At 43.4% G+C, this 22279-nt stretch overlaps 1 protein-coding gene across 5 annotated transcripts in view; it reads left to right on the top strand.

Annotated features, from left to right (window-relative positions):
- MCTP1 (multiple C2 and transmembrane domain containing 1) overlaps positions 1-21488 on the top strand; it is a 369964-nt gene extending 348476 nt beyond the window's left edge. For 4 of the 5 annotated variants that reach the window (XM_038765896.1, XM_038765897.1, XM_038765898.1 and 1 more), the window contains 4 exons: positions 11013-11122; positions 15849-15958; positions 18192-18289; positions 19361-21488. In XM_038765896.1, coding sequence (XP_038621824.1) covers positions 11013-11122; positions 15849-15958; positions 18192-18289; positions 19361-19432 — 390 coding nt within the window. In that variant the 3' untranslated portion in view covers positions 19433-21488. The remainder of the gene's footprint in view (positions 1-11012; positions 11123-15848; positions 15959-18191; positions 18290-19360) is intronic. The other variant, XM_038765899.1, reaches the window with a different exon arrangement.
- Positions 21489-22279: the final 791 nt, after the last annotated feature.

Below are 22279 nucleotides of genomic sequence, written 5' to 3'. Positions count from 1 at the left end.
ACCTGTGTTCTAATCCCAACTCTGTCACTTGACTGCCGTGTGGCCTTGGGCAAGTCACTTAATTTCCCTATGCCTCAGTGCCCTCCTCTGCGAAATGGTAAATCAATGTCTGTTCTCCATCCTTCTTGGATTGTGAGCCTCATGTGGTACCTGATTAATCTTGTATCTATCCCAATAATAATCAAAATAATAATGTTGGTATTTGTTTTTAACAAAAAAACCTATTGTTATTATCAGTACATAATAATAGTGGTATTTGTTAAGCACCTATTTAATGAAAGACTGCCTAGAGCTGTAATTAAAAGAAAAAAATAGCTAAATATTCATTGGATGATCAGAGAAAACAGCAGGTTGGCTATCCCCTGAGGGATACTTCAAAACCCAGTAGAAGGAAGAATGCAATATAACCTTGATTTTGGAATTGTCAAAGACAGGGTAAGATTTCTCAGTGTTGGACCCAGAGTCTAGGAGCTAGTTGCACTGAACAACAACAAGCTTAGTACAGTGCTCTGCACACAGTAAGTGCTCAATAAATACAATTGATGATGAACAGTGGTGATCTGGGAGAGGCAGATATTACAAACAAATCAGCCTTCCTTGCCTTTTTTTTCTTGCTTAGGGGTTTACCCTTCTGCATATCATTTCATTGCTCAATCTTCGTTGAACATGTCGTGTATCCAGCCCAGCCTCCATCATTTAGATGGATACGAGCACCATGTCTTCTGTGTGATATGGGCAAGTCACTTCACTTTTCTGTGCCTCAGTTATTTCTTCTGTAAAATGGGGATTGAGACCGTGAGCCCACGTGGTACAGGGGCTGTCTCCAACCCAATTTGCTTGTATCCACCCCAGTGCTTAGTGCAGCACCTGGCACATAGTAAGTGCTTAACAAATATCATAATTATTATTATTATTGTTATACCTGAAGTTCTTATTGGAAACTCAGCCCTAGAATTAGCACTAACATTTCAAAGGCACCATGGCCTAGTGGAAACAGCAGAGGACTAGAAGTCAGGAGACTTAAGTTCATCAGATCTGGGCTTTGCTATGAGATCTTAGTCAAGTCTTTTAATCGCTGTGAGCCTCAGTTTCCTCATCTATCAACTGGCTATCCTAACAAACCTGCACACACGCTTATTTCTCTCTCTCTGTCTCTCTCTCTCATTGTGAGTTCTGTTCATGGGACGGGAACTTTCTGATGCATTCATTCGTTCAATCATATTTATTGAGTGCTTACTGTGTGCAGAACACTGTACTAAGCGCTTGGGAAGTACAAGTCGGCAACATATAGAGACGGGCCCTACCCAACAACGGACTCAGTCTAGAAGGGGGAGACAGACGGTTGTATCTACCCTAGTGTTTAGTGCAGTTCTTGACAAATAGCAAGTGCTTAATTAAAAAACACAGCTAACGTAATTGAAGAACTTGGCAAATACATAATTTCATCACTTGGCCAATTGGCTGTCCAGGCTTAAGTATGTGCTTCTGACCATGAGGATTTTTTGGAGGATCTTAGTAGAGGCTTACATCAACCAATCAAATTTATTTAAACATGTGGAAAGGGACTGTGTCTAATCTAAGTTGTCACTTAGTCAATGTTCAACCAAAACCATAAAATAATTGAGTGCATAGCTGTATGCAGAGCACTGTACTAAGCACTTGGGAGAGTACAATATAACAGAATTGGTAAATGTGTCCCTTGCCCATAAAGAACTTACAGTCTAAAGGGACAGTCTAGATGTGGGACAGTAGAAACTTGATTATTGGAATTAGTTGGGACAGGCTAATTCAGGTAACAAATGTTTGGAAAAATCCAGTGACATTGGGTAGGATTACTGAAGGCAAGTATCCAATTTTGCTCAGTCTGAACTTTCATTTCAGTAATGCTCTGAATCTGCTTTGGTCCAAATGACTGTCTGTTTGGATCATCGGGATTCAGATAAACATTGTTTTAATCTTAAAAGAGGAAGGAGGTTAAAGATGCCAACATTACTGCTTTCTGGCTTCTTAATCCCCACATCTCTTCTGCATTTGGGAATGGACTTCAGAGAGGAGCAGATTTTTCAAAAGATCTTCGGGATGCATCGGAGAAATCTGTGTAATCTGGTTTGAAACCACAACATTACTCATATTGGAACCTTGGTACATGTTCAATGACAGGCATGCTTAAGGGAACTCAACCATGACTGGAGATTGGATGTCATGAGAGGATCTCATCGTCCTCTTATTTGTTCACAGCATAACAATGACTAGGACTAAACCATGTGGAATGAAAGATTCCCTCCCCTTCCCCCCCCCCCCCCCCAACCTCCACATTGTAACTCCTCTCTTCCAAAGAGCAAGAGAATAGTGTGAAGAGAAATAAAGCTAAAGCCTTTTTGCAGAAAGGCAGGTTCAATTTATAAACTGATTGCTTTTTGGAGCATGGGCCCTAGCATAAAGCACTAAAGTGGGGCCTGAGGGTTTTCTGGGAAGGAAGGAGTGAACTGACTTCGTTAATGTCACATTCTCTGACGCTTTAGGATTTGCTTGGTTTGCCCTGTTTGAAGATACAAAAGTGGCTTGGGGTGACTTTGCCTTGAAAGAAAGCCCCAAAGACCCCAAACTGAAGCCTGATATATTGAGGAATGACCATTCTGCTTGTTGAGGAAAAAATATTCTTGATTGTATATCTATTTTCTTAGGGTACGTTGACCTGCTCCGCTTCTTCCTCTTTGGAGTGAGTGAGCAGAAGGTTCTGGGAATACTTGGATTATTAAACATTGCTTGTCTCCTCTAGACTGTAAGCTCCTTGTGGGCAGGGACTCTGTTATATTGTAATAATAATAATAATAATAATGATGGCATTTGTTAAGCGCTTACTATGTGCAAAGCACTGTTCTAAGCGCTGGGGGGATACAATGGGATCAAGTTGTCCCATGTGGGGCTCACAGTTTTAATCCTCATTTTACAGATGAGGTAACTGAGGCTCAGAGAAGTTAAATGACTTGCCCAAGGTCACACAGCAGACATGTGGCAGAGCAGGGATTCGAACCCATGACCTCTGACTCCAAAGCCCGTGCTTTTTCCACTGAGCGACGCTGCTTCTCTATTGTACTCTCCCAAGCACTTAGTACAGTTCTCTGGACAATTTAGGCACTCAAATATCATTGACCGATCGATCCTGTGGATAAATTACTTTCAAGAATCGCATTGAATTTTCCCTTCTCCATATTCTACAGTGAATTTCAACTTAATTGGACACGGGAGAGCCCCCCGCAACTCCCAACCCCTGACCTTGCAAAGGTAAACCCATCCTATTTCCCAAGAGTAGGAGGAGAGGACCATTCTGATCACATTTCTGTTCATTCTGCACAGTGTATATTCAAGTTCCCATGGATGGTTGGGGTGCGGCTTCCAAAATCATCAATCGTATTTATTGAGCGCTTACTATGTGCAGAGCACTGTACTAAGCGCTTCAGGGTTGGGATGAGAGTCTCTGTGTAAGCCTTGGGCATGTAGGCCTTACAGTGGGAAATCTACAGCAGGAGGCAGAATGCATTTTGTGAGCTCTCCAAGAGCAGGGTTTGTGTCTACTATTTCTGTTAGTAGAAGTGCTTAGCACAGTGCTCTGCACACAGTGAGCGTTCAGCAAATACCATTGCCTGATTGTCAGCAGTGACCTTGGGCTCTGGTCTCCTTTTGGAGCATGAAACTCAACTACCCCTATCAATCAATCAATGGTATTTATTCAAGGCTTAAAGAGTGTAATGCTTGGGAGGGTACAGGACAGTAGAGTTATTGTAATAATACTAATTGTGGTATTCAAGCGTTTACTTGTTTGTGCCAAGCACTGTACTGAGCGCTGGGTTGGATACAAGGAAATCCAGTTGGACACAGTCCCTGTCCCAAATGGGGCTCACAGTCTCAATCCCCATTTTACAGATGAGGTAATGGAGGAACAGAGAAGTGAAGCGACTTGCCTAACGTCACACAGCAGACGTGGTGGAGCCGGGATTAGAACCCATGACCTGCTGAATCCTAGGCCCGACTGTCCACTATGCCATGCTTCTTCTCTAATAATGGTATAAAGCACTTACTATGTGCCAAGCACTGTACTAAGCCCTTGGGGAGAATGAATACATGCAAAACGGGTTGGACACAGTTGGTATTTTATTTTGTTGGTATTTTTGGTTTTGTTCTCTGTCTCCCCCTTTTAGACTGTGAGCCCACTGTTGGGTAGGGACTGTCTCTATATGTTAGCAACTTGTACTTCCCAAGCGCTTAGTACAGTGCTCTGCACACAGTAAGCGCTCAGTAAGTACAATTGATTGATTGACTGATTGGTAGATTCGTTCACTGCTCTCAAGGAGCTTACAGTCAAGTGGAGGCGTTGGGTCAGATTTCACCATAATGTCAAAGCAAATGAAGCCTAGGAGTTCACACAACTGTTGGCTGAAAGTTTCTGTGTGGTAGACAATTTAAAACTGACTTGCTTTTAAAAAAAATTATACCTAATCATTGAAAGGAGTTTTGCACTATAAATCTAACCTGTTCTATGATTTATAGCTTGTGACTGTCTTTTATGGGTAATTTTTTTTAACATCTTTAGAAGAAAGCTTAATATTGCATTTTTTGAACCAATGTCACTAGAGAGCCTTTGGATGATTAAATACGTTATGATGTTTCCCTCATCCAAGCTGGTTTATAAAGGAAAGCAAAAATGACAATAAAAGAAATGTACCAATTTATTCTCTGCTAATAAAGTATTGAACATTAGTGAAAACGTATGAAATATTGGAATGCAACAAAGAGCAATTCCATTACCCATTGCAGTTTTGGGTCATATACAATATAGAGAGAGTAATTACTTCATTGGTTGGGGACCAAACTGGAAGGGTGTAGTTTGTGATGAAAGAGACTTTAAAATAAAAATAAAATTCCTATCCCAAAGCATTTGCTTTTTAAAACTTTGCTTATTCTGGCCTTTTTCTGAAAACCCTAATAAGAAATCTAGAGCCAGGAGGAGAAAAAAGATTCACTCGATTAGAAAGAGGTTTAGTTTTCTTGTCAAGCCTCTGATTTTGACATGTTTTCTGCAAATGGACTCTCAAGATTAGTTTACCCAAGGACCTGTATTTAATACATAATATATTACTGACATCCAAAGCCATGGCCCTGAGAACATTTTCCTCCTATTTTCACTGAACTGAAATGCCTCCTGGCTCAGCAGAAAACCCCTTGTTCAATGCCATAAGTAGTTGGGAATTTAATAAATGTTTTTTCAGAGTTGTATTAGTGTTGCTGATGAGCAAAGTGCTAACATCCAAAATGTGAGGTCCCTAAACTTTTAAAGCTAGTGTTTGCTCTGTCGTCTTCCCTCTTGGATTGTGAGCCCTTTGTGGTTCAGGAGAGAATTGTGTCCTTCCTGATTATTTTTTTTTTATCCTGGCACTTAGTTCATAGTTAGTTCTTAATAAATACCATCATTTGTGTGCAAAGATGGTGCTTGCTCCATATTATATAATAAATACCATCACTTACTATTTGTTTGGGGAGATTCCTGGAAACCGCTTTTAGATACTCAGAAGGAAAATGTTATGTAAAGACAGAGGGCTGTCTACTTTGGGAAGTGTCTTTCAAAGTTGCATGCCGCTCGTCAACTACTGTGCATTTATACCCCCATTTCAGAAACGAGGATGCTGACTCCATCCAAAGTAATCAGTCTTTTTTTAAAGTTTTTGTGGTATTTGTTAAGCAATTACTATGTGTCAGGCACTGTTCTAAGCACTAAGATAGAGACAAGATGATCAGGTTGGACACAGTCCATGTCCCACACGGGGCTCGCAGTCTTAATCCCCATTTTGTTATAGTGTACTCTCCCAAGTGCTTAGTACAGTGCTCTGCACGCAGTAAGCCCTCATGAATGTGATTGAATGAATGAATTTTACATATGCGAAAATTGAGGCACAGAGAAGTGAAGGGACTAGCCCAAGGTCACACAGCAGAGAAGCGGAGGAGCTAGAATTAGAACCCAGGACCTTCTGATTCCCAGGCCCGTTCACTATCCACTACGCTACGTTGCTTCTTTCAGCCCGAGCTCAAGAATCAGGGTCAAAGACAAGGCGTTTATTAGCCTAGAAAGCCGTGGTTACAAAGCGAACAGGAAGCAGCCTCAAGTTCTTTTTATTTGTACTTGAAGGTTTAATTGTATAATTGAGTTAAACTACTTTGTTGTTCCTTGGGGGGACAGAAAGCTGAGGCGTTTGAGGCACCCATGTTTGTGTTGGCAATGAAGTGTGGCGCCTGCTGGAGATAGTAGCAAATCAGAAAACCGGGATTTGTTTTTAGGTACGATTATTGAGATCTCTCACCCCAGTCATCCATCCTGGGTGACACCATTCCTTTTGGCAAAAGTGGGATGAATTTTACTTCCAGGAAATTAGATTAAAAGTTTGAGGGCCTGTTGATTTTCAATTTGCCCCTGTTTCCTTGAGCTCCATGTCTTCTCTCCACTTGACTGGATAGTATGTGTCAGTAGCTTGCAAGCCCCGAGTCCAGAGATGGCTGAAAGTCAGTTGCGCTGAACATATGGGCTTTGGACTCTTCTGGGCTGGAAACCAACATGTAAATAAGCAATATGACGACATTGTTATTCTAGTTTCCTGGCTGCTTTAGAAACCATTGACTGCCACAAGCGTCTGGCAAATGTTCAAGTGTTCAGAGGAAGTAAAAGTTATGAAATTAGATCTACATTTCCTTAGACATTTATACCGAGCGCACAGTTGGACGTACGATGATCTTAACACTGAACTGAATGTTTATGTCTGGAAAATAATCACTGGAGTAGTGGCCATGCTTCTGATGGGGACAAAATACCATTAGTTTTTTCTTATTTGGGGCTTTGGGAGGGCTAAGCCCTCTACAGACAATTCTTCCCATAGGTATCAGGAGGGTTGGAGAGGGGGGATTGATCACCAATTCACCATGGTGCCTGTCTGATAGAGCAAGTGGTTCCAGAGTATACACACAGCTCTTAATAATAATAATAATGGCATTTATTAAGTGCTTACTATGTGCAAAGCATTGTTCTAAGCGCTGGGGAGGTTACAAGGTGATCAGGTTGTCCCACGTGGGGCTCACAGTCTTCATCCCCATTTTACAGATGAGGGAACTGAGGCCCAGAGAAGTTAAGTGACTTGCCCAGAGTCACACAGCTAACAAGTGGCGGAGCTGGGATTTGAACCTATGACCTCTGACTCCAAAGCCCCTGCTCTTTCCACCAAGCCACGCTGCTTCCCCTGCGATGCATCCCACTAAAACCTTAAACTCTCAGATGTCCAAAATATAACTCATCTTCCCCTTTCTAAACTTACTCCCAGCTTTTCTTTCTTCTGTGCACTTGGTATAGTGGTCTGCACACATCAAGTTCTCAATAAATACCTTTGATGCCATTGATTAATTGACTGGCAATACCGCCAACCATCCTGCCCCAGGGGTGCCTAGCAGAATATCAGCTGCCTTTAGAGAATCTGAAGTTCGTTCGTTTGCTCATTCATTCAATTGTATTTACTGAGCGCTTATTGTGTGCAAAGCACTGTACTAAGTGCTTAGGAGAGTACAGTATAACAACAACAAACACATTCCCTGCCACAACAAGCTCACAGTCTAAACGGGGACACAGACCTTAATATAAACAAATAAGTAAATTACAGATATATATGTATGTGCTGTGAGGATGAATGAGGGGAGCAAGTCAGGACTACCCAGAAGGGAGTGTGAGAAGAGGAGAGGAGGGCTTAATCAGGGAAGACTTCTTGGAGGAGACGTGCTTTCAATAAGGCTTTGAAGTGTGGGAGAGCGTTGTCTGTCTGATATGAGGAGGGAAGGTGTTCCGCGTCAGAGGCGGGATGTGGACAAGGAGTCGGCAGTGAGATAGATGAGACGGAGGTACAGTGAGAAGGTTAACGTCAGAGGAACAGAGTGTGTCCCTGCTGGGTCGTAGCAGGAGAGTAGCGAGATGAGGTAGGAGGGGGCAAGGTGATTAAGTGCTTTAAAACCAATGCTGAGGAGTTTTTGTTTGATGCAGAGTTGGATGGGCAATCCCTGGAGTTCCTTGAGGAGTGGGGAAACATGGTCTTAGCTGTGTGACTTTGGGCAAGTCACATAACTTCTCTGGACCTCAGTTCCCTCATCTGTAAAATGAGGATTAAGATTGTGAGCCCCATGTGGGACAACCTTGATTACCTTGTATCCCCCCAGGGCTTAGAACAGTGCTTGGCACATAGTAAGCACTTAACAAATACAAATATTATTATTATGGTTTGAGTGTTTCCCCACTTCTCAAGAAACTCCAGTTGTATCTTGCTAGCCCTGTCCCCACCCTAGAAATGCTTTGTGGTACGCTGCCTCCTCCTCCCCTCTATAGGGTTTGTTCCTGTCTTTTCCCCTGAACTCCACTCCAAATCTACTCCATTTCCTTCGCTATCATCCCAACATAGCAGGTCCCACTACTGCAGTCCTCACCCCTCCTCTCAGCCCAGGCGGGGGAAGAGCAGGCAGTGAAGAAGGAGGGAGGGAATGGAGAAGATGTTGTTCTTCACCACCAAAGCCCCGTCTCCACCTCCACCACCTGTTCCCCTGCCGGCCCCAGGCCCTTGGCTTTACTATCCCAGAGAGTGTGTTTTGCTGGGCATGGAGAGGAGCTGAGCGGTAGCTATATTTGAATTCAAGCAGAAGGGATTTCCTCCCCACTGAGGTGGAACCTCCTAGAAATTGCAAAATTAGTAGCATCTTTGACGCCTCTCTGTCACTCACCTCCCACATTCAGTCTGCTCTAAATCCTGCCAGTTCTTCCTCCATAATAGCTCTTGGATCCACCCTTTCCTCTGCACCCTTCTGGCCACCACCCTAGTTCAAGTCTGTGCCACCTCCTGGTGAGCTTACTGCTTCAGACTCCTTACAACTTTCCCTGGCTCTGCCTCAGCTCCCTGCTCACTTTAGTTTAGCCCTACAGCAGCTCTGATTGTCTTTCTAATAAACTGTTTGGAAAGCTTCACTTCCCTCCTGAAGACCCTCCCGTGACTCCCTCTTTTCTCCCACCTTAAACAAAGCCTCATAGTCATTGTAGGTTTTCCACGTTCAAATCTGCAAAACCACACCCCGCTCCATCTCCAGAGTCTTAATAATAATCATCTGAGAGGGGACAAGATTGGAAGGAACAGAATCAGGAAGACTGTGGACAGGGTGGCCGATCCATCGGGAAATGGCTCCTGGAAGGGAATGTGTCTGTTTGTTGTTATATTGTACTCTCCCAAGCACTTTTTGCAAGACTCTGAAGATGGAGCGGGGTGTGGTTTTGCAGATTATTGCTATTATTTTAATTATTAATCTTGTTAAGTGCCAATCACTGCCTGAAGTGCTGGGGTAGATAATGATGGTGTTTGTTAAGTGCTTACTGTGTGCAAAGCACTGTTCTAAGCGCGGGGGAGGGATACAAGGTGATCAGGTTGTCCCACGTGGGGCTCACAGTCTTAATCCCCATTTTACAAATGAGGGAACTGAGGCCCAGAGAAGTTAAGTGACCTGCCCAAAGTCACACAGCTGACTAGTGGCCGACCCGGGATTTGAACCCATGACCTCTGACTCCAAAGCCTGTGCTGTTTCCATAGATATGTTAATCAGGTTGGACATACTCCACACGGTACTCACCATCCAAGTAGAGGGGAGTAGGATTTTATCCCCGTTTTACAGATGAGATACCCGAAACACAAAGGATTTAAGTGACTTGCTCAAGGTCACACAGCAGACACAAAGCAGAGGCAGGGTTAGAACCCAGGTCCTCTGATTCCCACGCCCTTCCTCCTTTCACTAGACCACACTGTGTCTTTATGTTTCTGGACTGAAGTCTTAACCCTTGAGTCAATGTTCCTTTGGAAGCTGTCTATTCCCCTGCCGATTTTGGCTGCCCTTCTCTGTACTTAATCCAGCTCTATCAGATTCTTATTAAATTGTGGTGACCACAGTTGTAGTTGGGAGGCAGTGGGGCTTAGTTTTATGAGCGTGGGACTGGGAGTTAGAAAACACAGATTCTAGTCCTGGCTTGCTCCATTACTTACCTGCTATGTGTCCTAAGAAACTTAACTTTCCTGGGCCTCAGTTTTCTAATATGCAAACGGGTATAAATATCTATTCTCCTTACCTCTTAGACTGTGTGGAGCAGGGTCTGTATCTGATCTATGGTCTAGTGGCAAGAGAATGGGCTTGAGAGTCAGAAGATATGGGTTCTAATCCTACCTCAGCCACTTGTCTGCTGTGTGGCCTTGGAGAGGTTAATAATAATAATAATCATAATGGCATTTATTAAGCACTTACTATGTGCAAAGCTCTGTGCTAAGCGCTGGGGAGGTTACAAGGTAATCAGGGTGTCCCACTGGGGGGCTCACAGTCTTAATCCCCATTTTACAGATGAGGTAACTGAGACACAGAGAAGTTAAGTGACTTGCCCAAAGTCACACAGCTGATGATTGGTGGTGCCGGGATTTGAACCCATGACCTCTGACTCCAAAGCCCGTGCTCTTTCCACTGAGCCATGCTACTTAGCTTTTCATCTGTAAAATGGGGATTAAGACTGTGAGCCCCAGGTGGGACAACGTGATTACCTTGTATCTACCCCAGCTCTTTGAACAGTGCTTGGCGCGTTGTAAGCACTTAGCAAATACCCTTATTATCATTATTAATATTATTATTATTATCTGTGTTCATCTTCTATCTACCCCCAGGGCTGCTTGCCACTTAGTAAGTACTAAATAAATATCATCACCTGTCATCATCACTATCATCATCATGCCTGTGTTCTCTTCACCCTTTTAGCTTATAAATATGCTAGAGTGGGTGAACTCATGCATCCTGTGGAGAATGGTGTCAGTGCAAGAGGGTTTCAAATCTGTAGGGAGTGTTCCAAAAATCACTGATGAAACCAAGACCCGAAGAACGCTTCTCCAGTGTTGAATCTTTTTGTAATTTTATTTTAGGATGGCGAAAAGAAGGGATTTATCAATAAAATCTATGCCATCCAGGAAGTGTGTATCAGTGTCCAGAACATCCTTGATGAAGTGGCTTCCTTTGGAGAGCGGATAAAGAAGTGAGTGTTAGGGACAGACAGTCCCTGGCTTTTGACTCTGTGGGCTGTGTTCCCATTTTTCCTCAGCAAGGGGGTAGAGCATTACTTTTCTTTAGCAGGGGGTGCGACTTTGGGGTGATGCACTGCTGTTTCTCAATATTTATTTTGCTTTATGTTGGCCCCAGGGCTTATGGAGTTCTGTTGTTTCTATTTCAAAATGCAGAATGATCTAGGTTGGGGAAGGACATAGTTGTGACTTTGGAGTAAGAAATGAGACCATCCTTAAGTTCGGCCACGTTGTGACCCAATGACCCAGAGAAGGACCGTGGCTTAGTGGAAAGAGCCCGGGCTTGGGAGTCAGAGGTCATGGGTTCAAATCCCGGCTCCGCCAATGGTCAGCTGTGTGACTTTGGGCAAGGCACTTAACTTCTCTGTGCCTCAGTTACCTCATCTGTAAAATGGGGATTAAGACTGTGAGCCCCACTTGGGATAACCTGATCACTGTTGTTGGGTCGGGACAGTCTCTATATGTTGCTGACTTGCACTTCCCAAGCACTTAGTACAGTGCTCTGCACACAGTAAGTGCTCAATAAATATGATTGAATGAATGAATGACCTTGCAGTTCAGTGGAATTTGGTATCATGTTAAGCGCTTAGTACAATGCTTTGCACACAGTAAGCACTAAATAGATAGGATCAAACGAATGAAGGGATGTTATAGAAATGGCTTTCGGCTGGAATTAAAGTGAAGGGATTCTTGATTTTGAAGAATTTGAAGTAACTGGGCTTGAATTTTTCCTTTGAGCAGTTGTTAAGGAGCACAGGAATAAGAAACTAGTTTTTTTTATTGTTTTAAAGCAATAATCAGCCCACCTTCTCTGTATGTATGTAATATTTTGCATCAATGAGGGCTGTTAGTGGCCTGTCCTGAGAAGTGATGCTGCAGTGGTGTCCTGCCTCTACCATCACGTTTCCACCCAGAGTTTTGTATATTATTTATAATAAAAAATGTTCTGCACATTTAAATTCTTAGGCCCACACAGAGTTTGTTAGAAGTGAATTATTTAAACCAAAGGATGAGTCACTCATCCAAAGCCTTTTATATTCCTGGGAGATCATGTTTTATTTTGTATAATGTTAGCAAGGGTCCCAGGTTTCTATCAAGCACAAGCATCCTCTTGTTTCTTTCCAAAATTCCATTTATGCTCTCCATTTATTCAGGGAATCTTTCCTCATGTTTTCTCTCTGTGATATTTCGTCTCCCCAAGTCTCTTCATTCTACCACGTTTCCACTAACACATAAATTTAAAAGGAGTCCTCTATTTGGAGCCTTGGGCAATTTCCATTTTGAATTTTCACGCTCTTTTGAGGACACGGAGAAAATTGCCTCAGAGGCAGAACACTAATGGTGGATCAGCCCACAGGAAATGTGGACTTTGGCTGAGCTCTCAGTATCAACGATCAGGCATATGACAAGTGTTCCTGAATCTCGAGACACCGACGGAATAAACCTCTCCCTGAAACTGCATGGATAGCCGACCGAATTTGTTAGGCAACCAAGTCCAATCCCAGAACTGCACAGGCTGTTAGCAAAGTCCCTATGTGGCAGTGATCCCTTCAGTTAACAACTATTCCAAGAGCCTCCTGTAATTTCTTTTCTAAGGTCACAATCTAGAATCAGTCTCCGTTGAATGTAGCAATAAGGCATCATACCTGGTCAACACTCATCCCTGGGGGACAGTCTTCTCAACATCCATCTCCAAGAGAAAGCAGGACAGTGCATCACACAGAAGGAGCCCTAACGTGTTTGCACGGAAGCCAAACCACAATAAGTTGTATTTTTATTCGTTTTTTATGGTATTTGTTAGCACTGGCACTGTACTAAGCGCTGGTGTAGATACAAGCTAATTAGATTGGACACAATCCATGTCGCACATGGGGCTCACAGTCTCAATCCCCATTTTACAGATGAGGGAACTGAGGCATAGAGAATATAAGTGACTTGTCCAGAGTCACACAGCAGATGCTCGCTCTGGGCAAGGAACGTGTCTACCAACTCTGTGCCTTGTACTCTCCCAAGCATTTAGTACAGTACTCTGCACACGGTAAGGGCTCAATAAATATGATTGATTGAAGTGGTGGAGCTGGGATTTGCCCCCAGGCCCATGATCTTATCACTATTCCATGTGCAGAGCACGGTACTAAGCACTTGTACTAAAAGAGAACAGTGTAATAGACTTGATAGACACATTCCCATAAGCGTATAAGAACATCTTCCACCTTCTGGCTCTCCACATTCAGGCAAGAGGGAAAAGGCTGGGCATCCTCAAGAGGAAGAAGAGAACTCTCCGGTCTAATGATCATTCCATAATGTTCTCTCTGGGAAACACTTGAATTGCTGGGGAAAAAAGAGACAAAGACAACAGGAACAGCCAGACCAGAACACCACCTCCTGACTAGTTTGACCAAAGCACTTAAACCTTGGAGCCAGGAAGAGCGGTTCAAGAATAGCTGAAGGGAATCATCGACTTGGAGAGGGCCAGAGGCGCATAAATTGTATGCAGCTGAGGAGGAACTCATCTAGGCCAAATCCACTGAAACTGGACTCCATTCAAGGCCGAGAGGCTGGACATGTTCTCCCCACTGCACTTTGCAGCGAGGGTTTGTGGTCCTTACAGACTGACTAATGTTGGAGTCTTACAGAGGTTCAGCTAAGCTGGGTGTTCAGAGCCTTCTCGCTACACTTCAGAGCTCCAGAGTCCAGACAACATGATATTTCCATGCCATTTGGTGATATAAAATGGGCAAAAAATTCTTTCAGGTGGCATTGTATTAAAGAATATTCAGAAACCGTCAGCAACCATCTGAGAGGGCACTGAGAATTTGCCAGGAAAATGCTACCTAGCTAAATAAGATTCCAACCCTTAACATTCAGGACATTATTTTTGTAGCTCATTTTTCCCTTTCTTCCTTTCTCTCTTCTTTACTTTTTTCATTTTTTTCCCCTCCTTCCTTTCCTGCCTACTTCCCCTAGGGTTTTCCTGTTGAGGCATGGGGGAAGAGAGAGGGATACAGTTCCTGCTTGTGTGTCAGAGTTATGTGTCACTCTTCCACTCATTTCATCTCATTTTTGTCACCATCTTGAATCTGTCATCTCCCCTTTCCAGAGACCTCTCTGCCCCCTTGATGTCTGCCTCTGTTTTCTCACTACTTTGGCCACTTTTCTTCCTTACCATCATTCCTGCTTGTTCTCACTATCTTCCAATAATGTGGGGATTCTGAATCCCACAGATCATTTTCCTTCTTTAAAAAGGCTTTCCAATAACCTCAGTTCTCAAATGAACATTCACCAGGAGTCTGGGACAAGTAACAATTTATAGCCAATGAAGTAAGATGGAGTCCTGACTCTTCACTGTATTGCAAACTTTCACCCAGAGAGAGGACAGGTTGTTAAAACAAAATGCATATATTCCCACCGCTTTTGCAATGTGTGCCCAAGACAGAGAGTTAAGCTTTCCTCTAACAAGGACCCCATATTTAAAAAAAGAAAACAAAAACTTTCCTCCTCAGACTGAATTTCCTGCCCAGGCCTCCTTGCCCTTTGGGCATGGGGGATGTTGATAGTTGATCATTAACGAATACCATCATTGTTGTTGTTATTCTTAGTAGAATTATTTCCATTAGAAATGCCAGCATTTTATCCGTGGCCCACCACCCTCCCAAGCAATGCAGGAAGACACGGAGCATTACTTCATTCATTGCAGGAGGCGGGGAGCAGAGAGGGTGAGGAGAGGAATCAGCCTCCCAGCCTAAGACTTGTTAGGATTCAGTTGATGGAGAAAGGTAGCAGAATCACTCACTATTTCCTGATCTCCTTGGAGTAATAATAATAATAATTGTGGTATTTGTTAAGCATTTACTATGTGCCAGGCACTGTACTAAGCGCTGGGATGGAAACGGTAATTTTGTAAGCAAGCACATTGTTAATTACAATTACAAATTGTAAGTAATTTGTAAGCAAATCAGTCCCTGTCCCACATGGGGCTCACATTCTTAATCCCCACTTTCCAGGTGAGGTAACTGAGGCCCAGAGAAGTGAAGTGAGTCGCCCAAGGTCATCATCATCATCATCAATCGTATTTATTGAGCGCTTACTGTGTGCAGAGCACTGTACTAAGCACTTGGGAAGTCCAAGTTGGCAACATCTAGAGACAGTCCCTACCCAACAGTGGGCTCACAGTCTAAAAGGGGGAGACGGAGAACAAAACCAAACATACCAACAAAATAAATAAATAGAATAGATAGGTACAAGTAAAATAAATAGAGTAATATGTACAAACATATATACAGGTGCAGTGGGGAAGGGAAGGAGGTAAAATGGGGGGATGGAGGGGGGGCAAGGGGGAGAGGAAGGAAGGGGCTCAGTCATCATCATCATCAATCGTATTTATTGAGCGCTTACTGGGTGCAAAGCACTATACTAAGCGCTTGGAACGTACAAGTTGGCAACATATAGAGACAGTCCCAAGTGACGGAGCTGGGAGTAGAACCCATGTCCTTCTCACTCCCAGGCCTGTGCTCTATCCACTAGGCCATGCTGCTTCTCCACTGCTTGCGAGACCCTTTCCCCACTGCCCTGCTAAGGCTTTTCAGCCGAGTAGAAAATTGGAAGCCGATACATTTTGTTCTTACCTCTGGAGGGGCGTCTGAAGCAATTAGATTGCCTTTGTGTTCTTTTCCCCCTCAGTACCTTCAACTGGACTGTCCCGTTCTTAAGCTGGCTGGCCATATTCGCCCTCAGTGTGTTCACAGTCATCCTGTATTTCATTCCACTGAGATACATTGTCCTTGTCTGGGGTAAGTAAAACCTTTTTTGATCTGTCCGAGCTACTTAGAACAAACTGTTTTTTAAGAGATGAGTTATACTGTCAGGAATTCTCCGTATTTATGGTCATGAAGCTAGTCCATGATGGAAAGAGACAGGTTAGTTAAAGATCCCAGCTCTATAAAGATTCAGGCCGACCAGCGAAATGCATTTTTCTCGTCTGGCACTCTAGGCTTCATCATACTATAAGCATGTGGAAGTGCCGATTCTTTATCAAAGTGTAGCTTTGTCTAGATATTACTCTGATTTATTTCCCCCACTTATACGCAGACGGGGGCATTTCAATCTGTATGGTGCATTTAGGACAATATGCTTCTTTGCTTCAGCACTTTATCACGGGAAAGTGTATGTAAACACGGAACTGTACACAGAAGCCTGCTTAAGGGGGTCACCTTTAGGCTAATGGAAAAGTACCCATGATATTTCACAGGATGCTTGTGGATGCAAGTAGGCAAACCTCATTCAGTAGGCAAACCTGTTCTAAAGGGAATGTTTTCTGACCTCATTTTCAATGCAAATACACCCCCTTTCTGATGGTTCCCACCCTGGAGACCGTATCTCGGAGGTTGTCTGCATTCAGTTCTTTCAGGAGTTAACTTTTTGTCTCCCTGACAAAATTCATGGTTTGGAAAACTCAATTTCCAGCCTCTGTGGACTTCTACCTTATAAAACCCCTGTTAATGATTTCAAATAATCCTTTTCCTTTCCCTCTGTATAAATCAGGACCAGGAGAGAGAAAGAACTAGGTTGAAGCTGAATTTTTTTTTTCTTCCCCCACCCACAGCGTGCTAAACCTATATGAGCAAGGCACCAAAATGGGTCATCCAATCCAGAAAGCATCTGGCTGAGAAACAGATTAAAAAAGAAACTGGTGCTTAATGGGAAAGAGGGGGAAAATGAGTACTTGACAGCGGTCTGCAGGAACGAAAGGGGCAGTGCTGTTGGTGCTCTGGCTCACGTGAATTCTCTGGATTAGGGTGGTGTCCATTCTTTGTCACTTTCCCACTCCCCTGATGCATCTTACCCTGCCCCCTTGCCTCTTGAAACTTTCTCTTAGGCCCCATGCACAATTGATGATCGTTTTCTTGATCCCTCAAGACACTGACAGTCCGCCGTCTGCTACAAAAGGAAAGATTCCCGCTTCCCTGCTGAACTTACAGTTTCTCATCCCTCGTTCATTCCTGTTGTATTCAAAACAGATGCTGGACTTTATTGAGGGAGTTAGAGGGGGACCACATGTCCAAGCAGTCTCAGGTCCGTTCACCACCCCTGGGGCAGTGGGAAGTGAGGCAGCTCGTCGGCAGCCCCACATTAGGGCGCAAACCCCGCTTTCTGGATCCCGGTGTCAGTGGCCAGACTCTACCATTTGATGTCTGGTTCCATAACCTCTGGTATTTGGGCCTCTGGTTTCAGAGAAGATAATGGCAAGAGAACAGTATTTCTTTCTGTTTTCCTCTCGTGCGGACTGATTGCTGAAATATTAATCAGACACTTAAGATGTGTAGGTCCCATGTGGAGAGATAAAGACTGAAATCAGTATTCCAGGAGGAATTGAATATTCATGTTTTTTTCTAGCTCAGCTCCCTATTTAAGAAACGGGTGACTCCAGTCTAGCCCTCCCGGTTCTTTCAGGACAATGCTCATAAAGCATCAAAGCGAACTCCCCGAGAGGTGGCCAGCGGCTTTAATTACAAATGGCACTTTCAGATCCTCCCCCGGTCAGGTCACCGAGAGAAACAAAAGTGCCTCTTGAACTTTCAGATTGTATTTTCCTTGGAAGAAAAACGAAAATGGAAATGCTTGAGGTTTTTTGTTTTGTTTAAAATGCCCCTCAAGCTGAAATTTAGGAGGCTGCCTCCCCAGGTGAAAAGAATTTGAGATCTCCATCCTGGAGAGGGGACAATCGTAGGTAGTATGTGCTACCCTCTGTGTTTCTGCCCAGTGACTCCCCCAGAATCCTGGAAGGTCAGGCTTGGCTGCTATCCTGGCGAGAGTGCTGCCGTGGGACAAAGGGGCTCCAGAAGCAGCAGAAAAGGGCAGAGAACCACTTTGCGGTTTTCCAAGTAAAAGTGAGGAATCAACTCACAAGATAGATCATAGGGTTACCGTCTGCCCCTCTCCAGAAATGTGTTTTCCATCACGAGAGGATAATAAAAAAAAAAACCTCTGGAGATTTTAATAATGTTTGAACTCTCTCTCTTGCAGGGATCAATAAATTTACAAAGAAGCTCCGGAATCCATATGCAATTGATAACAGTGAGCTACTTGACTTCCTCTCGCGAGTTCCTTCAGATGTGCAAGTGGTGGGTATCTTTGGGAAAAGATTTCCCTTGGTTTTAAGCTTGGAAATGTCGAACCTCATGGGGTGAGGGTTGTTTTGCAGAATTCCCTTTCCCTCATTTTTAATAGGGTGTGTCGTCCTGTTTTAACATTTGTGCTCTCTACTGATGATTTTGAAATTCAAACCTTCTGGGAGAGCCGTTGAGGTTAACAGAGCCTGCAGCGGGGTTTCCAGTTCAGGAATTAGCCTTCTCCATGGTTCTGCCCATGAGGATCTCAGTTAACTGGTCGAGGGGAGAATGTTTGGGAAATGGAGCCGAGCACGGGGTTGGGGGGGGATTGCATGACCAACCTGCAGGGTGTATTGTGAGAGTCTTCCAAGCAGTGTTCAGCTGGAGCTGGTTGAGGGGAATGTGGCTGCCTTAGGCCAACGGCACCTGAAGGGAGGAAATAAGGATATTAGATAATGAAAGCAGAATGTGCCAGTACACACTTCACCCAAGGAACATTCTCCTCTAGTGTCTAGAGAAGAGTGGCAGGAGCGGTCGTTGGGGAGGGGCTTTTGGGGCTTAGATTCTTTTTCCTCCATCGCAATGCAGAGACAGAAGTTGCAAAGGATCAGCACTCTGTAATTGCTTATACTGTCTGGCCTGCTTAGATTTGACTTGGGCCACCGACGTTCAGCAGAACTCTCCATTTCTTGAGACAAGTAACACTTTGCCCCTTTGTCTAGACTGCTTATATTCCCCGAGAACTTTGGTGTTTGGATTCAGCTAGCAATGTGATCAAGGGAGGGGAGAAGTGTGTTTGTTGTTCACAGACTCTCTTGTGAACTTGGGGAAAAAAAACAAAATAAACTCTTCCCTAAAATTGCTGTAGTGCCCAGGTGGAGCATTTCTTGTCAGGACTTTCCTAGTGCTATTGGTCATTCTTTCTCCACCCCAACCCCGCATCCGATCGTTCTTGCGCCCCAGTTACAGATGCGCTGGGGCGAGGACTTTTCCCATGCAAAACCTCTCACTCCTCCGCTTTGCGTTCCTTTTCCAGGAGGTAGCCACCTGACCAATCTTTCTCTGAACTCTGTGTTTAAACAGGTGCAATACCAAGAACTGAAACAAGATCCCAGTCACAGCCCTAGTAGGAGGAAGAAAAACAATCTGGGCTAGCCGAGGAGACCAGCATCTGTTTGGGGAAGATAAAAGACAAAAAAAAAAGCCACAGCCTCCGCAGCATTTCCTTTCTTTACCTTTTTTCTTAATTTATTTTGCCTCTTTATGACGACGAAGAGAATGTGTAAATAGTGTACAAAGGCACATACATACGTTGAAAATATACTTACCATTGTACAGAATCAATTTGCTAAAGGTTTCGAGCTTGGCTTCTGCTGTTGTGAAAGCCTCGTTAGCCATGGAGGATAATGTAATGCGTTAAGCGATCCGATGTAAAGATGGTAATGCTGATAGATTCGTTCTAATTAATAGAAAGGCCAGAACACCAGTTAGAGTATTCAGCTGTGCTTTGATTAAATCTACAAACATGTAAATCTCAATCTGATTAGAAAAGGTAAATGCGGTTTTTTTATGTGAATATTTTTATCCGAGAAGTAATCCATTGCTGTTTTCTAGGTTTTATACATTTCAACAGGAACAAAACAAAAATCAGAGTAATGGAACCTACTCCGATGCAGTTTTACCCAGATTCTGTACCTTGGGCCCTGTCGGTGCAGTTTGTTTGCATTCGAGAAGGGCTGCTTGGAAAGGTGCACGACTCCTAAAGAGAACCTTCAAACAACTCTTCCTGGAGTTCCATAAAAGAAACCAAGTCATTCTACCATTCCATCAGATACCTTTACAGCCGATTTGCATCTTAAAAATAAGTACTGCCAAGTTTATAATTGATTGCATATCTCCTTTTTATATCTACCACTGGCATTCATTTGTACCAACTCAGCTACACAGTCCACTTGTGGAAAAAGCCGAGCAAACCAAATCCGTATTGCTTTTGGTGTCAGGTTATGAACACCCTTTGTGCATTAAAAAGAACTTTAATATTAACCTGCTCTTAGAGTTAGAGGATCTGGGTTTGCCTCCAAATGACAAAGTCCTAATAAAAATGCTTTAATGCATATTAATTTACCTGTTGCCATTGGGAGCTGGAGCATAAGGCAATATGCTAGGTTGTGTGTTGGCATTTGATCTCCTTAGTTTCTGAAATAATTCCTTCTCCTCTCCAGTTTGCCTTATTGCATGAAAACCCATTTTGTAAACTCAGCTTCTCAATTTGGGGGGAGAAAAAAGTTTCCCTTTCAATATGTTCCCTATTTGCAGAATCAACGCTTAGGATTGTATTCTCAGGTCTCCCGCATGGTGGTCTCCATAACTAACTAAATCCCTAGTTATCAAGAAGAGTAAGAGCAGTGGGAATCTCACCCCGGATGATTTTTCTCCGGAGGGGTATTCTCTACTTAATAACCCCTCTGTGAGGGGTTCTCGCTGTCCTTACTTGCTAGGGGACCAAGTTTTGTTTGGAATCGCTATCAAGAGAGTTTTGCACTACTGTAACTGTTGATTTTGAAGAGAGAGGATTATTGTGAGATGTAAAGAGAAACTGGGAAAATTGCGTGTGTGTGTATGTGTGTGTGTTGGGGGGTGGATTGTGTACTTATGTGTAAAGGATTATTCCTTAAAAATGCACTTATAAGCTGATCTTGAAAATTATTTGTATTTTAAGGATTTGTTGCAATTTACCGTTTCTAAAGATAAAACCATTTTGATCTTTTCCACGTATTCAATGTGCTTGAGAGGGTGCCAAGTCAGATTCTCTCTCCACAGAATGGGTCCAGTTTAAATGTACTCTGTTCAGCTCATCCTGTTTGTGGCGAACGATTGAAAGTACACACATCCCATACTGTCCCTGTGTATTGCTGAGAAACAATACACCTTGGATGGTCGACACAGAAAAGTTTGTGAATGGGACTTATTTCGTATCACAAAGAACCTTCATCTCGATTGCTTGTAAAATGGTTCCCGACTGATGTCTGCAGACCTCAGATGTACTGCAAGCTTCAGATGCACTCACTTGATATTAACCATTATCCATGTGTAAATTCCTGTTAGTTTTACTGTACTGAATTCCAGATGTTTACTTCAGTGGCACTTATGCACATTTACTGCATTAAACAAAAAGAGAATGGCCATTTCTAAATATATCAGCGTTGTGTCACTTTCTGCTTTTTCAGGTTTCGCTTTTTTGGGCTGTAAATGTCCTGGTAATAGGAATAGTATGTATTAAGCGCTTACCGCTACTACTGCTCAGCCGGCACGCTCTGCTCCTGATCTCGTCTAAATCGCCACCGACCCGTTTCCCCACATCTTCCCCCTGGCCTGGAACTCCCTCCCCCTCCATATATGCCAGACCACTACTTTCTCCGCTTTCAAAGTATTACGGTCACGTCTCTTCCAAGAAGCCTTCCCCAGTTCCGTCTACTTTTCCCTGGCTCAGTTTCCCTTCTGCATCATCCATGCACTTGGATCTGTGACCTTGGGACATTTGACATTCGCTCCACCCCCAACCCCACAGCACCTATGTAGATATCTTGAAATTATATATTATGTATTGTAAATTACCTATTTTCATATTAATATCTGCCTCCCCTGCCAAGACTGTAAACTTATTGTGGGCAGGGAATGTGTCTGGTAGTTCTGTTGAACTTTACTCTCCCAAGCGCTTAGTATAATGCTCTGTGCATAGTAAGCGCTCAATGAATACCATTGATTGATTGCTTAGTGTGTGGAAAACACTGTACTGAGTGCCGGGCAAGACTATGTGGGTGAGAATGAGATGTGATCTCTGGCCCACAAGGAGCTCACAATCACAGAGAGGGAACTGGTGACAGACACACTAGTGGAGATGAAACAATAAGAAAACAAAAAAAAAGGGTTATTGATAAATACAAAGATAAAATCCCCCCACAGGGTCAAACTTTGGAAGATCAGACAGATTTTCTGGAACTA

This window comes from Tachyglossus aculeatus, chromosome 23 (assembly GCF_015852505.1).
Source record: "Tachyglossus aculeatus isolate mTacAcu1 chromosome 23, mTacAcu1.pri, whole genome shotgun sequence".
In the NCBI taxonomy this organism is placed as follows: Eukaryota; Metazoa; Chordata; class Mammalia; order Monotremata; family Tachyglossidae; genus Tachyglossus; species Tachyglossus aculeatus.
Note: the sequence above shows the minus strand (reverse complement) of the source record. Positions and strands in the feature narration are given on the sequence as shown.